This window comes from Sceloporus occidentalis, unplaced genomic scaffold (genome assembly GCF_023333645.1).
Source record: "Sceloporus occidentalis isolate IW3139 unplaced genomic scaffold, rSceOcc1.0.p SCAF_7, whole genome shotgun sequence".
In the NCBI taxonomy this organism is placed as follows: domain Eukaryota; kingdom Metazoa; phylum Chordata; class Lepidosauria; order Squamata; family Phrynosomatidae; genus Sceloporus; species Sceloporus occidentalis.
The window spans coordinates 7,747,349-7,766,114 of NW_028316987.1; the positions used below are offsets into that span (position 1 = coordinate 7,747,349).

Consider the following 18,766-nt stretch of genomic DNA (forward strand, 5'->3'; position numbering starts at 1 on the left):
GAAGTTCAAGAATGGAACCAAATCCATGGAGAGATGACAAGTTCTCCCTTGCTAGAGGTCAGCAGAGAGAGAACGGACAGCCATCTACTAGGAATGCTTTGAGTTTCACTTCCTAGATCAACTAAATCAAATCAATCAATCAATCAAAAAGTTTAACTAAATGGCTAAGAAGACTTGCTCCAAATTCAGACCACTTGTCCATCTTTACCAGGGCATAAAGCCCTTCTCTGAAGCTGTTTCTGTCATCCTCTGTCCTTTTGGACCTCCACCACCAACCTTTTTCTGACAAGAGACACAGGCTGGGAGGAAGAGAGAAAGAGAGAGAGATGAATTGGGTCTCCTGGAAGCAATTTAAATAGGCCACCAGGCCCTGAAGGTGTCCTAAGGCATAAAGTTACCCACCCCATTTTATACTGACTGGCCGTGGCTCTCCAAGGTTTAAGAGAGGGGCCTTTGCTAGCCTTACTTAGAGATGCTAAGGACTGGACCAAAGGTGTTGTGCATCCAAAGCATGGACTCTAACACGGAGCTATGACCCTTTTCAGGAAATTCACCATCAGAGTGCATGTTTCCCTAGCCTTTATTGATCTGCTTCACTTCATCAATGCAGCCACAAGGTAGGTTGCACCAGTCTTGGTAGTGTAAAATTGGAAAATTTTGTTTCAGATCATTACAAGAGCGCAAAAGTTTCCTGCAGCCCATTATTTGTAATGCAAAATATCCTCACTTCATACATCTTGATGCTCCTGTAATTCTGTTACCTGAGTGATAAAGAATTCTGTGAAACTTGGTAACTTGTGCATACTCTCATATACCTGCCTAGATATCTTTTCCTCTCCTGTTTCTGAGACTCACGTGGGCGCTGCTGCTACCATCCACTGAACTACCCAAGACAGATGGAGCCTGCCAAGAACAGGGCTCAGAGAATCAGGCAGCCCATTTCCAAAACACAGGATTGGACATGAGGACATAAGGTTGCCATGAGGGAGATAATCCAGCATCAACCATTCATGTGAGAGGCAACGAAGGATGTGAATTGAAAATCCAAAGCAATTGAGCCAAAGGATGAATGAGCTTTGTAAGCAAACAGGGAATTGTGGTTCTGTAGATTTGATGTTAATCTCCTATTTAAAAGCCTTCTGTAACATGCTCTACCCAAGCATGATCTGTGAAAGGGTTCCCCAGGTTGAAGCTGAAAAGGGAACTCCAGATACCTGACTTCTAGCACTTTCTGCTATAATTACTGGACATCAACATTTTTGCAGAAAGTGGTGGTGGGAATTAAAAGTCCTGATTTCAGCTTCCCTTGTCCTGCCCCATTAGATACCAGTCCTTTCCTATAACAAGAAGGAACCCTCACAGGCTCCCAAGACATCTTTGCTTCCAAAACAGACTTTGATTATTGCTGGCCTACTCTCTTCTAACCTAGAGGTCCTTTCCCCTAAGCTTAGTAGTCTGTGGTTTGAGCTGTGGTTTTGTTGTGGCCAGACAGTTTATTTGCTCAGAAGCACTTTTGAATATTGCTTTCTGTGCTCCAAAGATAGGAGCTAGGGCCATTGGAACCATATTTACATCATTTGAGCCTTTAAAATCATATTAACCATAATTTCTGATCAATCAATCTCAGCCACCTCTAAACTCGTTTTCAAATCCAAATAACTTCTGTGAATAATTTCACAGAACTTTCTATCAGCCTAGAAAAACCACTATCATGTGGCACAACTATGAAGTTCAGAGCTCAGGGACTAAAAAGGTAGTGACTGCAATTTCTAAAGTAGCTTGGGCCTTTCACAAACCTTTTCCCCCTCAAAGATGAACCATGTCTCTAGAGGAAACACCTAGTATGAAAAGAGCAACCTTGCACCACAGCCAGGGCTTGTGGGATCAAAGCACTTGATCTTTCCAATTATCAGGGACAACAGCATTATCTCCCACTCTTCCCTCTTCCCTCTGAGCTTAGTTGCAATCCTCACAGAAACTGCTGCTGTTGGTGCCTGTGGGATTTTCCAACAATATATAACTGTAAACTGTCCCAGTTGCAGTGTGAAACATTTTGGGGAACCTTGAGACTGAATGGGTAATTAAGATCCATTAGCTTTGCAAAACTCTTGCTTGCATCAGGCATTTAAAAAAGCTAGGATATATTTGTTGTTATGGATGAACACACTGCTTTCATTTTTTGACTATAATCGGGTGATGGCTGCTATGAGGACTGTTATCATGAGTGCACTTCCAAATTTGCCACTGTTGTTTGTTAACTGCCCTTGAGTCGACCTCAACTCATGGTGATCCAGTGGATGAGACATCTCCAAGATCCCCTGTCCTCCACTCCTCTGCTCAGGTCCTTCAGGCTCAGGCCCATGGCCTCCATGATTGAATCCAACCATCTGACATGTGGTCTTCCATGCTTTTGCTTCCTTCTGCATTACCTACCATTATTGTTTTTTTCCTAATTATTCATGTTTTCGCATGATATGGCCAAAATACGACAGATACAATTTAGTCATCCTGGCTTCTAGGGATAGTTCAAGTTTGATTTTTTCAAGAACCCATTTGTTTATCTAGAAAATAGTGCTGGACTCTGCTGAGGATTTGGCTTGGAGAGCAGCATTCTTCCTTGCATTATGAGTGTGGGAAACCAACTACGCTGAAGATAACCATGTTGTGGTTTTCCAGATTTTGACAAACTACCATCACACCTCACTATTTTCTATGGTTTTTTCCTGATAGAAGCTGGACCAACACACATTTCTGATTTGATTTCTAATAGATTAGAAAGCTGGGCCAAAGTTAGCAAAATGAATTTCAACACAGAGAAATGGAAGGTACTGCATTTAGGGCAAAAAAATAAAAAAATTAAATGCATAGATATAGCTTGGGGGGCACCTGGCTGAACAAGACTACATGTGAAAGGGATCTAGGAGTCCTAGTAGACCACAAGTTGAACATGAGTCAACTGTGTGATGCAGCAGCTAAAAAAACCAATGCAATTCTAGGCTGCAGCAATAGAAGTATAGTGTCTAGTTCAAGGGAAGTAATAGTGCAACTCTATTCAGCTTTGGTCAGGCCCCACCTGGAATACTGTGTCCAGTTCTGGGCACCACAATTCAAAAAGCAATTCAAACTGGAGCATGTCCAGAGGAGGGTGACTAAAATGCTGAAGAGTCTGGAAACCATGCCTTATGAGGAAAGACTTAGGGAACTGGGGATGTTTAGCCTGGAGAAGAGACAGTTAAGAGGTGATATAATAGCTCTCTTTAAGTATTTGAAGGGGTGTCATACTGAGGATGGAACAAGCTTGTTTTCTGCTGCTCCAGGGACTAGAACCCAGAACAATGGATGCAAACTCCAGGAACAGAGATTCCCCCTAAACATTAGGAGGAACTTCCTGACAGTAAGAGCTCTTCGACAATGGAACACGCTCCCTTGGAGCGTGGTGGGGTCTCCTTCCTTGGTGGTCTTTAAGCAGAGGCTGGATGGCCGTCTGTTGGGGATGCTTTGATTGTGATTTCCTGCATGGCAGGGGGTTGGACTAGATGTCCCTTGTGGTCTCTTCCAACTCTACGATTCTATGATTCAATGAAATTTCTCTATTCCACTATAACCCTTACATTGAATTTTGGGAGCTGTCCAAAGTGCTGAAGAAAAGCACTTGCTACTTTAATCACTAACGGTGCAACCCCAACTCCTTTGCTATTGTAGCAGAAAGTAATCCCTCCAGATAACCAAAGGATTCACAGATACAGACCTCTTTTAAATAAAAGGCATTTTTCAGTTTGGACAAAGCTCCTGCCCCTAGCCCTGGGTGAACGACATTGCATTTAATCCAGGTTGATATCATTTTGGGCAATGATCCCTGTCTTTAAAAGTTCAGCAGAAAGCTCTCGCCTTCAGATACTTGCACCCAATCTCTAGGGCTCCTGCAGGAAGGAATAAGAGGCCGACTGTCACGGAAAGAACTGGGTGGAGGGATGGGAGTGGAGACGTGGTTTATTATGAAAGCTTTCCCTGGACTGCCCAGAAAGGAAAATGCTAAATTAGTTTTCATTGATCTTTCTGGAAGCATTTAAACCATCCTCCCCACCCACAGCCACCCTGCTGGAATCCTCTTAAGGGAAAATCCTTGAGCCACAATATGGCATTTTAGTTGTGTTTTAAAAAAACATGATTACTACACTTTTCATCCCCACCAGTGTACCCTTTTCTCAGCTGGGCAAAGCAAGATGGTTAGAAGAGGGAGGAAGATGTAAAATATGAAATACTTTAAAGATTATTTTGGGGAACAGTGGCATATAAATACCAGCTGTGCATTGAGACTGCTAATGAGGTTCTCAAAAGTTCAAAAAGAATAAGAAATTAGACATTTGTTCCCAGCTTTAGACTCATATAGTCCAAGCATTTTTACAGTGCAATCCTTAGGTACCTGTTCAGAAGCACTCCCTGTGAAGTTCAGTGGGGCTTACTCCCAGGTAAGGAGAGACAACACTACTCCCTAAAAGGATAAGGAAGCAAGCCTGGTTTGTGCTGGGCTCTTACATTTGTGTGTGTGTGTGTCTGAATGTCAAATTAAAAAGACCCAAGGCAGAGGGTCAGCCCTACATTAGTCAGACTGAGGTGACTGCCTTGGGAAGCAGATACTGGATGAAACATCAGCATGCCCCTGGCTGTAACTACTAAGCTTCCTGGCCTTTACCACACACTGATGAAGGAGAGAGTTGTGTGCAACACAATGCCTGTGGCCTTCAAATATGATAGAAGATGCCGAGTTATCGTCACTACTGAAGGAGGGAACTGAGGGAACTGAGGAGGGAAGTTACTTTTGTACTACACTAATAGGATTTTAGAAGTTGTCATCTAAATAAATAATGTTTCCAAGTGCTGCAAAGGGACTGTTCCGTTGGCTTTCAGATACAGAATGAGAGATCATCATTTTGCCTTTTGCCTCAGGCAGCAGAATGCCTTGGGTCAGCCGTGCTGAGGCATACAAGTAGTTAATACTTCTCAGAACACAATCCGCCGGAAATACACTTCTTGGAACCTCATCACATTGGACAAGTGCTCCACTTTATAATGACAAAACCCCTATAAATAGAGTTGGCCCACCATATCTGTGGGTTTTTTATCCACAAATTCAACCATCCACTGCTTGAAAATATGTTTTAGAATATATAAATTCCAAAAAGCCATTTTATATATGGAACACCATTTTACTATACCATTATATTTAATGGGACTGAAGCATCCATGGATTTTGGTATCCACAGGAGGTCCTGGAACAAAACCCAATGGATACCAAGGGCCCAATGCATATTGCTGCTCCACGGATTCTCACAAGATCCCTGTAAGATAATTTAGCATTTTCAGTCTTTATAGTGCATGTACTAGGGTATATGTGAAGGTATACACCTAAGAAGCTGGTCAATACATTCACCAAAGTGGTGGGATTTGGATCCAGGGTTTCCTCTTGCACAGTTTTCTTTTCTTATGCAACCTTGTTCTCAGGCAAAGAACAAGGTTGCATAAGAAAGAGAACTGTCCAAGAGGAAACCCTGGATTCAAATCCCACCACTTTTAAGGTTGGCGTAATGGTTACAGTCATGGGCTGTTTGATGCATGTATAACTTTCCTCCATTGGAATCAAGACACGGTATGTGGCTTTCCTTCTCTTCACTGTAGCCTTCCAATTGCCCTGAGAGGTAGGTCAGGCTGAGAACAATTGACCTAAAATCACCCCGTGGAGTAAGCCAAGGTCAGATTGAAATAAAAAAAGCAAGCAAGCAAACTCTGTGTGGAACTGGGGGGACATCATTGATGTGAAAAAAGATCATGCCAGTGGCACCCTCGGGGCAGAGGGCAACATAAAGAGAAGGGCCCACAAGCACTGGAAGGGTGTTGACCACAATCTGAAGTCATCCTGAAGACATATCTGAAGACAACTCTCTCATACGACCATTACATCCAGAGTTTCAAATTACCTAATGACAGTACAATTGTGCTGTTCTGTGCAAGAGTACTCCCTGCAGTCAGAGCTGCCTGTTGTGCCCTAATGCCCCTTAATGGCATTCCAGATCTTCTGGCCTGATGCCAACCATTGCCTCATCTTTATTTCTAGGAGCTGAGGGATCGAGAGATCCTCCAGTTCGCACACACCATGCCAACTAGTTTGAAAAGTTCTTCCAAAGAAGTGACGCATCCAAGTTGTGGACTCTTATTCAATACTCTAAACACCTTCTCCTCCTCCTTGTTTTTGCTGTTGTTCAAACTGCCATTACAGACACGCTTTACAAAAGCAAAAGAAGATAAGTCCCGGCCTCCGCCTCCGAGGGTTTCAAGTCTAACATTTCAGATACAGGAGAAGCAATGAAAAAGGGGAAAGTCAGGAAACAAGAGAGACAACGATAACAAAGAAGTTTCCCCCCCTCCCCATCCCAGTTGCCCAAGTAATCTTGTTACATGCTATGAAGGGTGTGCCGCTCTGCACACCCCCAGAGACACTCTTTGTCTCCACTAGATTCTTGTTTCACAAGTTCTAGGACTGATGAGGGCATTTCAAAGGCAGGTTGAGCCAATGGGGCTAGAATCCCAAACACAATTGGACTGGCTTACCCATTTTAAAGCTATATGATGTGCCCCCCCCCCCCCCAAATAGACCATTTAGCCCTGAGTTTAAAATGAACTAAACTAGAGGAGAATTTAAAGACATAGCCATATTAGTCTGGAAAAACAGTACACAAAGAGATCTTGTAACACCTTTGAAACTAACTGAAAGAAAAAAATTAGTAGCGTGAGCTTTAGTAGGCTTAAGCCTACTTGCTCAGATGCATGAGGTAGAGTGGAAAGCCCAAGGACACACCTGAGCTTTCACAGACCTGAACTTATCTGCTCAGATGCATGAGGTAGAGTGGAAAGTCCATTGATAGACCTGAACTTATGTAGACTTAAGCCTACTTGCTCAGATGCTTGAGGTAAAGTGGAAAGTCCAGGGATAGACCTGAACTAATATAGACTTGAGCCTACTTGATCAGATGCATGTGGCTGAATAGAAAGTCCAAGGACACACCTGAACTTTTGTAGACATGCGCCTAATTCAATGGTTCCCAACCTGTGGGTCTGGACCCCTTTGGGGGTCGAACGACCCTTTCACAGGGGTTGCCTAAGACCATCGGAAAACATATATTTGCATGTAGCAATGAAAATAATTGTATGGTTGGGGGTCGCCACAACATGAGGAACTGTATTAAAGGGTTGCGGCATTAGAAAGGTTGGGAACCACTGGCCTAATTGATCAGATGCTGAGTAGAAAGTCCAAGGACACACCTGAACTTTTGTAGACTGAGTGGAAAGTCCAGAGACAGATCTGAATTTATATAGACTTGAGCCTACTAGGTCAGATGCATGAGGCTGAGTGGAAAGTCCAGGGATAGACCTGAGCTTTTGTAGACTTGAGCTTACTTGCTCAGATGCATGAGGCTGAGTGGAAAGTTGAGGAACAGACTTGAGCTTTTGTTGACTTCAGCCTACTTCAGATGCATAAGGTAGAATGAAAAGTCCAGGGACAGGTGTGGGCTTTTGTTGACTTGAGCCTGTGTAAGGTACAGTGGAAAGTCCAAGGATGGACCTGAGCTTTTGTAGGCTTGGACCTACTTACTCAGATGCATGAGGTGGAGTGAAAAGTCCAAGAACAGACCTGAGTTTTCGTAGACCTATAGGTCTGTCCCTGGACTTTCTACTCTATCTCATGCAGCTGACCAAGTAAGCTCAAGTCAACCAAAGCTCATTCTACCAACTTTTCTCTTTCTGTTAGTCTCAAAAGGTGCTACAAGATCCCTTTGCATAGTCAACTATAGGAAGATTCTAGGCTGAATCCTTTGGTGAGTCGGGTGAAATCAGGAGGCCTCTCCCTCCTGTTGCCTGACATGGAGGTCAGACCCATCTCCAGCATTTGGATACCTTTTTCCATATTGGGACCCAATCTCTGGGAGGTTAGACTCCAGGTTCACTCCCTTGGATGTCTTCTTGATAAAATTCAGAGGAAGACCTGGAGAGGATTCACTACCCCACTGACATGGAAACCACAAGCCTTCACACAACACGCAGGCACACTTTTACCAGGGAGCATGAGAGGCAGCGTCGTGTAGTGGTTTGAGCTTAGGACTAGGACTCTGAAAATCAGGGGTTCAGTTCCCTGCTCAGCCATGAGACCCACTGGGTGATCTTGGGTAGGTCACATCCTCTCAGCCTCCGAGGAAGGCAATGTCCAACCTCCTCTGGGCCAATCTTGCCAAGAAAACCCCATGATAGACCCTGAGAGGGTGTGACTTGCCCAAGTTGGAAACAACTTGAAGGTACACAACAACAACAACAACAACAACAACAACAACAAAGGAGCGAAGTCACAAGTTTGGTCGACTCCTCCTTTACTCTTGAGGAAGCCAAGATTAAAGTTGGTGGTGCATATAAATGGACAAAACCCTTTTTTTTCTAAGTCTATTTTATTAAATTTCTGTTTAATAATTTTTTAAAAATTAAAAATTAAAACATTTTAAAATTTTATTTAAATATTTAATATATATATATATATATATATATATATATATATATATATATATATATATATTGGTGTCTTAGATTTTTCAATATACGATCCTCTTCTTTCTCTCTCTCGATTTTTCCAGGCAGTTGCATCCAGATTTCATCAATCCAGTCATCAATTATTTCATCAAAAGAGCTTGGTCCTCTCAACAGTTCATCAAATCATATTACCATCTAATCTTATGCTTCTGTTATTAAACCATCATGCAAACCATTGCTCAGAAACAAGGTTTCATCCACCAGTTCCTCCAATAACTTTTGTACTTTTATAAACATTTGAACATCATGCTGGCAACTTCTTTCTTTCAGTGAGTCTCAGAAGTGCTACAAGATCTCTCTGCATCCTGATCTCACAGACTCATAAAACGACTATATAGCTTCGAACAGTGGGTCAAGTGTTTCCAAAAATGGTGCATCTTTTCAGTTCTGGGGGGGAAACGAAGGGGATCGGAGCCTTCCCTGGTCTTGCAAAGAACAAAAAGAAGCATCTCTTTGTCAGCTCCAGGAAAGGGAAGAGGAAGGAGGGATGGAAAGAGAGAAAAGAGAGACGCCACACAAAGAAAGCTGGGCGGAGGCAGGAAAGGGACCCTCATTGTTCTGGATCTGGGGCAGAGAATAGGGATCTGGTCCTCTTCCTTAATGCCTGGAATCGACTCCCTCCCCGATCCCCCTCAAGGGATCCTAGGATCTGAAAGAGAAGACACTGGGGGGAAAGGATCCCCAAGGAAGAAGAGGGCTCAGTTTTGTGTCCTTTGTTGTTGGGTGCCTGCAAGTCCCCATCATGGGCTTTCCCTGGCAAGATCCTTCAGAGGGGATCTTCCTCTCTGAGGCTGAGAGAGTGTGATCAGGGATCTCAACTGGATCTCTTTTTTTGGATCTCAGCTGATCTCACTCATCAGCCACACTCTCTCAGCCTCAGAGGAGAGGGGCCCATCCTGGCATAGCAACCAATCTCCTCCCTCCTTGAATACATCGTAGCCTCATTTCCTCGCTTGGTCTAGTTTCAATGGACTGTTTTAATGGTCAGTCTGTTTAACTGATGTTTTAGCGGAAGGAGGGAATGACTGCGATGTCGCGTTTTAGATGTGTTCCTTTCATCGTAAACCGCCTCGAGTGTCTTTTCGACAGAGACAGAGAGGCGGGGTAAAAAAAAATAAAGTTTTCTTAGGATGATGATGATGATGATGATGATGATGATGATGATTTATGATTTAGAAACCCTCTGGGAAGAAACTTGCTCACAACAACCACAAGAAACTCCAACTCCTAGAATGCGCCTTGAGCCAGAAAAGAATTAAAGCGGTGCCAAAGTGGGTGATTCTCCAGTGTGGATCTTGTTATGGGTTTCCCTTGAAGTCCCCCCCAAGAAGCCACTTACGTGTCCCATCGAACCTGTTGGCGATGTTGTCCAGGAAGGTGTTCTGCGGGGCCAGCAAGCCTTTCATCACTGGCATGGCGGCGGAGGAGGCATGGGCACCCGATGCCAACCCCGGTGCCCACCCTGGGAAAGAAGGATGGAGGGAGGGATTGATGGAGGGATGGAGGAATGGATGGATGGAGGGTGTGTGGGTCTAGGATCGGTGCCCAGAGAGTCTCAGGGCTCTCCCTGACCCAAGGTGCCCAGCCACATCCCGGACCAGGCTGGCATCAGAGAAAGCTGGCAGCGCTGGCTGCCTGCCTCCTTCTCCCTCTCCCTCTCCTTTTCCCTTGGCATTTCCCTCCCCGCTAATCCCAGCCCTGCAATTAGCAACTGGGAGGAGGGAGGGAGGGAGGGAGGGAGGGTGTGTGTATAGTGTGTGTATGGTGTGTGTGTATTGTGTGGTTGTGGGGATCAAGGAGGGGAAGGAGGCAGGGATGTAGAAGGAGCCCGCCCAGAGCCCAGCGCAGCCTCCTGTCCCCCGATCCCCTCCTCTCGCCCTCATTCACACGATCGCCTCTCCCCTGACACGTGTCAGAGAACTAAGGTGCACTCCCTTCCAGGCTCCGCAGCCAGGACCCAGGGAGCCCAAGGATCCGGGACACACTCAGACACATCCAAGGACCCCCGGCTAACTTGTTGGTGTTGTTGATTGTTGTTGTGTTGTTGTTGATGTTGTGTGCCTTCAAGTCGTTTCTGACTTATGGAGACCCTATCCTGGAGATTTACTTGGCCAGATTGGTTTACTTGGCTTGGCCATTGCCTTCCCCTGAGGCTGAGAGAGTGTGGTTTTCCCTAGCCTAGGACTCGAACCCAGATCTTCCAGATTCCTTCATTTTGAGCAGGATGAAGAAGCATGAATCTCTATTTGTATGAGTGTAGCTTTTATTTTATATCTACACATTAAAACCATTTAAAATAATCAGTCATATATCACAAACTATTTCTTTTCCTGCTGTGTTGAGGATAAGCTAATTGGCCTAAATCACCACACCAATTTTCCTTCTTCTTTCTTTCTACATTTTGAGGGGTCTTAGCCTCCTTTGTGGTTTGGAGGACATTCATCACCCTGCCTTAAGGTCACCATAAGTCAGAAATGACTTGAAGGCACACAACAACAAGGCACTCCTATCTGGGGCCTTATTGGCAGGATTTGCTCAGAGGAGGTTTGCCATTGCCTTCCCCTGAGGCTGAGAGAGTGTGACTTGCCCAAGATGATTGAGTGGGTTTGATGGCTAAGCAGAGAATCAAACCCTGGTCTCCAGAGTAATGGTCTAGTTCATTTTTTAGGGGGACAGAAACCTTGTCCCTTATGGGACAGGCAGATGTCCCGCATTATAGGGGATGCCCCTTACGTGAGGCTTAGGAAGCTTTTCTTTTTTACACAGTCTGAATGAGATGCCAACAAATAAAATCCTGTTATTTTGGCTTGTGGGCCTTTCATAAAGACAGAAACGTGCGCATCACAGAATGTATGGATGTGGAGTGTGCATTTATTTCTACAGACAAATAGATGGCTACGTTAACTGGACCTAATAAAATATTCCTCAACTGTGGGGTGTTTTTTGGCCGGAGGATGTTGCTCAGGGACCAGCCTGGCTGCTTTTCTTTATCTTCTTAAATCAGGCTTGATTTTTGCAAGTTCAGTTTCCCTGTAGGCTGTAAAATGTTCTCCCTTCCTTAGCAGGGGTTAACCCCTCCCCACCAAAACCCACCTTCCCTCTGCTTAAAAAAGACAAAACCCTTGAAACAGTGCCCAGCCTTCAAGGCAGGGGGCTGGTACAGAATAGATGGGCATTGGTTGCCATCCAACTCTGTTCTTCTCTCTCCTCCAGTCAGAGCCCTGCCCAGTGCCAGTGGCCATGGTGACAACAGACAGAGCAAGACAGTTCATGCATCCTCCCTTATTCTGGGAAACTGCCTTTTTACCATCCCAGAGAGACATGTTCTGGGTTCGGGTTCAGGTTCAGTCTTGGAGAGATGCTGAGGCCACTCGGGCTTCATTTTGCTCCCGGCAAGTTTTGTCTGCTGCTTCTGGGAGAGAGGCAGGATGAAAACCTCACCCCAGAGTCCTATTTTTTACAGTCTCAAAACTCCACTGAGCAATGAAAGATTACAGTAAAGAAGAAAAAGTGCCTTTGAATCACACACAGAGTTCAGAGAGTGGTCCAAGTCAGTGTGTTACTACAGAGGTGTGGGGGTACGAACTGCACCAGGTGACATCCTAAGAGGGGTAACATCATTGGTCCCCAAACATCCACCTTTTGGCAAAGTGTGGTATGGGAAAGAGGTCAATGGAGGGGAGGTGACACCATGAGTTACTGAACTGGGTGACACCAACCCTAATGATGACACTGCTCCAAGCCAGGGCTTAAATCAGCATCCAACTCAATTTCCCATCGAGAGAATGATCCTGTATATGACTGGAGCGGAAACCTAACTTGGCCTCTTCAAATGAGTTTTGCATTTCCAAAGCAGTGGTAAAATTTTGGAAGTGAAATGCATGTGCCCCTAAGCATGGGCAGAATAGTTTTTTTCTGGCTATGGTGCAGCATGGTGAACATATCTGTATATGGGTCAAACATTACATTTCTGCCAGGTAAGCCACCACAGGCTGTATGAAGGCAGTGGACTGGACCAGAGTTGAGAGAGGATGGGCTTCCATTCTTTTCTGTGCTATCTGTTTTTCTCCCTCCTTTTCAGGATTCATTCGGAAGGCATTGTTTTTAACACAACTATTTGAATAATTCACACATTCTGGGTTTGTTATTCACACCATGGAACCCCATCTCTGCAGATATCTGTGAGTTCAATGGCTCAGCACTCAAAGATGGAGTCGATGATGCCAATCCACTTGAAGCATGTTCAAGACATGCAGAGTTTTATCCTGGTTTATCCCGGGTCTATTTGCATTGGTTATTCACACAGCCGAGAATCTAAACCTTTTAGAAAACCTTGGAAAAACTGACATCAGTTAAGTGGGGTTTTTGGCAGCCCAAAACTTAATCGGACGTAATCAAAATGCATGTGAACAACAAAGATTCAACCCAAATTCTACCTGGATTATTTTCACAGTCCTCAGCCAAAAGAGGGCAAGATCACTCTTCCCAGAAATCTGTTGTGATTCATTGCAGGGGCTCATCTTCATTGCTCCATTTTAAGCTCCATACATTTACTCTCCCACCATGACACCTTTGCTAGAAGTTTCCAAAGGAATCATTTCTCGGTTCCCTGTGGCTCTCACTCCATCCACTTAGGCTTCTCTCATCATTTCCCTTTCCCCACCATCTCTCTGTCTGCCCCATCCAAATCTGTCTGATATCAGTGAGCACATTAATGCCGAAATGAATATTGCTCACTCCTGCAGCAGTGTCACCATCTACTCACGAATCTGGGCTTATAGTGCAGGGTTTCTAGGATCGAGATAACGGCTTTCACGAAGGACTGAAACTTCACATCCCCATCTTGTCTCCTGTGACATTACATTTTGCAAAACTGGGTATTGGGCAGAAAGGTGATTAGGAGGGAAAGGAGGATGTAACGGTTTAAGCATTGGACTGTGATTCTGGAGACGAAGAGAAGAATTCTAATGGGACTATTCAGATGCGCACAGGGCTTCATTTGTGCTAGGACTCGGCACAATAAAGAAGTGTGGTGTGACTAAAGAAAAGAGCATCCCTGAGCATTCTTACTTGCAAGCAGACAGCAACTGAGCATCTCTTTGTGGAGGTGAAGCCCTAACAACATACAAAAGAGTCACCCACCCAAAGAGACCTCCACTGTGTAGCCAGAACTTCCAGCTTTCTTGGCCAACACTGCCCCCTGGCAGCCAACCAATGCCAGGGCATTGAGATCTTATGAAGATGTAAATATTGCATTGGTTCACCTCTTGATACAGTAGTGATGGATGGATAGAAACATCTGTTTAATAGATAGGTTGTTGGAGCCATGCTTTTGTTCCTGGTCTCTCAGGACAACAGAAGTCAATTTGGAAGCGAGGAAGGTGATTAAAATGGAGCTTGCTTTGAGCAACACAAAATGCCAGTGGCACACACACAGACAAACTTTGACAGTTCTGATCAGAGTTAGATTATAATGGAGCAAAAGCTCTTAGCATAGTTCCCAGCCCCCAAAAGACACTCACCTGCCCCCCCTCTCTCTTTCATTCTCATTTTGTTATGGGTGAGGCAGGTCCAGAAGTCCAGGGAAGAAATGTGTGGTTCTCTAGATACTGTTGAACTATGCTCTCTACCAACCCAGATTATAGCTGATGTTGTCTGGGGATAATGGGAAATATAGTTCAGCAATACCAGGAGGCCCACAGATTCCCCAGCCATGGCATCAAGCATATTTTGTTTGTTTGGAATTCAATGGAAGGTCAGTGAGTGGGCAGCACTTTTTGAAAATAAGCAATACTATGATCTCTCATGTATTCAGAGTGTTCAAAGTGTTTTGTATACATTTTCCTGCAATAGTTCTTACAACAACCCGGTAAGGTGGATCAGCTTGCTTTCTTCTTGTGTGCTTTCAAGTTATTTCTGACTTATGGTGACCCTAAAGTGAATCTATTCCAGGGTTTTCTGAGGCTGAGAGTGTGTGATTTGCCCAAAGTCACCCAGTGGGTTTTTATGGCCGAGCGGGGATTCAAACTCTGGTCTCCAGAATTGCAGTCCAATGCTCAAACCATTACACATTGGCTCTGTCAGATTTCTTACCAGCATACATATAAAACATATCATTTTAAAATGTTTCATATGGTTTTAAAACTACTTTTTAAGCATTGCTTTTTATCATTTTTAGCCATATATTTTATATTATTTTAAAATATCTTTGGCAGTTTTAAACCATTTTAATGTTCATCTTCCGTATGTCTTGATTTTATCGTATCTCATTATGTAAACCACATTGTGTCCTGGTTTTGGGGAGAAGATGGAGTGTAAATAAAGTTGGCAACAAATAAAAAGTAACAGCATAAGAGAGTAATTGAAAAGTGTGGTGTGGATAAAGCACTTTCCTCCAATAAACTACAATTCCCAGGATTCCCTAGCACTGAGCCAGGGCAGTTAAAGCGGTCTCAAACTGGATTATTTCTGCAGTGTGTTTTGGACCTTAGTTAAGTAACTTCTTCTGGCTCACCCCTCTGCCCACTTGGTAGTAACACCATTCCCCTGTGCTCCAGTTGCTGGCAGAATGGACTCCCCTCTTCTCCTGCAGCTGCTGCCCAGTAAAGTAGGTTGGGGGAAGTTACAGCTGTGACAATAGTGTCAAAATTGTGACTAAGCAGCTATTGTGAATATGAAACCGTGACTTAGATTTACTCATTCGTAAATGTTTTGCATTCACAATTACTACTTAGTCATGATTTTGACATTACTGCCATAGTCGCAACTCCCCCCAGCGTACTTTACTAGATTGTATGAGGGAAAGGAGATCCCTTCTGCTGGTGGTTGGAGCATGGTGGAATGACACTCCCGTCAAACTGGGTTTTTGTTATTATTGTTGTTGTTATTATTATTATCCTTCTTATTTATTGAAGTATACTTAACTACATAGCTGATACAGAATTAATAGTTTGCTTGTTGTGTGCCTTCAAGTCTTTTGAGACTTATGGTGACCCTATTATGGGGTTTTCTTGACATGTTTCTTCAGGTAATGGCTACCTTTGCCATTACTGTCCTCTGAGGCTGAGAGATTGTGACTTGCCCAAGGTTACCAGTGGGATTTCTATAGATTTGAACCCTGGTCTCCCAGAGTCATAGTCCAATGCTCAACCCACTACACCACACTGGCTCTAATACTATCTATAACAAAAAGAATCTTCCCTGTACAGAATCAGTTCATCTTGGAGTAGCAGGTGAATGAGAGACAGACCGAAGGAAACCGCTGTGCCATTCATGTGCTCTTTACTTTATGGGAGCACTCAGCACCAGAACTTGACAAAGTTGCTTTTTGGTGTACAACTCCCAGAATCCCCACCCAGCATACCAGTCTCTAAGTGGGTGGGGTGGATTCTGGGAGCTGTAGCCCAAAACAGTGGCTTTGCTAACCTTTATGCTGAACTTAGTGAGGCTTAGTTTGATCCAAAGACAATTCTCCATGGCATCCTGTCTCACACAGACACTGAACAGAGAAACTATGAAATTTGATCAGCTGCCTTTATTTAGAAGAGGCCAAGGCGATAGATGTTTGAAAAGCACTATTTACAAAAGGGGAAGGGACACCATGATGCTACCTTTGTCACAGCACCTGGCACCCAGTTGATGTTAAACAATTGACAGCAGAGGCAATGAGAGAAACTCTTGGACAAGTTTTCCTTCACTTTAAACGTTTTTTAGTAAAGAGTATCAAGAGTGCCAGTCTTTGGGCTGGACAGGAAATTGTTCTCCAGGGGTGCCAGGCACCCTGGAGCAGACCCTGCTGCAGCATATGACACCACTGGTGCCAGCTGGGTGTCACTGGACACATTCTCCTTGGGCTCCACAGCCAGCTCACTCGCCCTCTTCCCCATGGTGAGGATCCCAGCCGCCTGGTTATCTGAGTCGTGGAAGAGACGGTAAAGACGGCTCTGGAAGGTCTTGGTGGCTGTGGCACTGCTCCGCTTGCCGAGGGTTAGGATGCCGGCAGCGTGGTTGCCCATCCCATGTAACAGGTCAAAGATGTGGCATGGGCAGCTCTTTTGTCGGCAACAATCTGGCATGGTTTGTTTGGCCACTGCCAAAGAACACAGGAAGAACAGGAGCAGGAAGGAGATTCGTGGCACCTGCAAAGGGCAAAAAAAGCCTGAGTACACAGCAGTTTCCAGTTCTTTGGTGGGGCCTGAATAGAAAGCTATCCTATTTGGAGCCAGAGCATTAGTCTATCTATGCCAATATTGTTGTCACTGACTGGCAAGGATGGCTTTTCAGAGTTTTAAGCAGGAGTTTCTCCCAGTGGCCTCACTAGAGTTGGCGTCACCCGGTGCGGTAATTCATGGTGTCATCCCTCCACAAACCGACTTCCTCCCATACCACACGCTACAGAATCCTTAGTCATGTTTTTTGCACTAATGTTACTCTTAAATCATAATTCCCATATATCACTGAATGTAACACTAATAGTTGTGACATAAACAACTAGCAAAATTAAAATTATACCTTCAAATTATAATACTTAAATGTATTTACATATACATAGCGAAGATTTGATTAAAAGTGATGTTTTTAAAGAAAAAATTTAAAGAATGTTTTTTAAAAAAGTTATTTTTAATTTAAAAAATTAAAATTTTGAAATTTGAAAATTGAAAATTGAAAAAATCCTGAGGCTCCTCCTTTCTCTGAACTTAACCCCACTTTTCAGTAAGGATTCTCCTCATTCAATCATTCCATCCTCCCAATCTGCAGATCAATCTGATCAGACTGAGAGTGTTGCAATAATATGATGGCAAATTTTAGCTTGACTGGAAAATTGTTAATGCAGCCTTCCATTGCACAAGTAATGGTGAACGATGCTGGGAATTGCAATCCAACAACACTTGGAGGGACACACAATCCCCACCCCTGTATTAAGACCCAACTGGTTTGTGTTCCTTGGTCCTGCAAAATAAATATAAATATATAGATCATTCTGAAAATCCCAAGATTAAGAATAAATATTTCAAAAATTCATTTCACAATTATGGTGGTTTATTTTACATTGGGTAAAACTACCTAGATAAACTATCAGGTGGTCATTTATCTCCTGCTTCAGATACTTCCCCATGAAATATCTTATCCTGGCCAGAACCCATTTACACTGTCAGGCTGAAGAGCTCTAGTGAATTACTTTTTCAGAGTGTTAAGAGTTAAACATAATTTATGTCAATAATATGACCCTTCTTTCTCCACCTGTGCATTGGCTTCTGTTCAAATTTCATATCAATATCGAAATTTTAGCCTTCACTTTAGGAAAAAAAGTTTCCATCCTTTTGGTTCCAACTTCAGCTTACAACTATAGACCCAGTTTAGCATCTCATAGCAAAGAAAATGAACAGGGGGGCTCATTGTGTCCATTCTTTGCTGCAAAATAGTAGAAGAGATTAATGTGTGTTTGACTATTCCATTTCACACTCCTTTTCATTGCTTTGGAACAAGAAAATAGAACTTGGGCATAACAAATATTGAATCCTTAGGCCAGGGGTGGGTAATCTGTGGCTCCTTAGATGTTTTCTGGATCCCAGCTCCCATTATCCTCATCCAGCAGAGCCAAGGGCAAGGCATGATGGAAGAGTTAATCTAACAATCTTTGAAGGGCTACAAGCTCTCCATCCCTGTCTTGGATAAGTGGATTTGTGAACTGACCCGATGATTATCTTATAGATGTTTGCTCAGCATGATGGTTGTGGACATCATGAGAAACACCATTATCATCTGTTACAGATTGCTGAGCTGGTGTCAGCTGGCATGGTAATGTGGTAATTATGGAACAATGGTTTTGGCTACATAGGAATTGACATGAGGAGAACTATGCTTACTCTTAGTATATTAAATAATTTGTTGTTGTGTGCCTTCAAGTTGTTTCCAACTTATGGTGACCCTAAAGGCAAACCTATCACAAGGTTTTCTGAGACTGAGAGTGTGTGACTTGCGCAAGATCACCCAACAAGTTTTGATGGCTGAGCAAGGATTCAAACCCTGGTCTCCAGAGTCATGATGCAATGCTCAAACTACTATGGAGTTTATCACACTAGCGAAATGCCGCTGAAAAATGGGATTTAAACTAGATTTAAATTAGAAAAAAAGC

The 18,766-nt window shown here is 43.7% G+C and overlaps 1 protein-coding gene across 3 annotated transcripts in view; it reads right to left on the minus strand.

Annotated features, from left to right (window-relative positions):
- The window catches only part of LOC149309109 (voltage-gated delayed rectifier potassium channel KCNH4-like), a 69,569-nt gene extending 59,294 nt beyond the window's left edge, over nucleotides 1-10,275 (minus strand). For 2 of the 3 annotated variants that reach the window (XM_089531806.1, XM_089531805.1), the window contains exon 1: nucleotides 9,971-10,275. In XM_089531806.1, the coding sequence (XP_089387932.1) occupies nucleotides 9,971-10,046 (76 nt within the window). In that variant the 5' untranslated portion in view covers nucleotides 10,047-10,275. The remainder of the gene's footprint in view (nucleotides 1-9,970) is intronic. The other variant, XM_089531807.1, reaches the window with a different exon arrangement.
- Nucleotides 10,276-18,766: the final 8,491 nt, after the last annotated feature.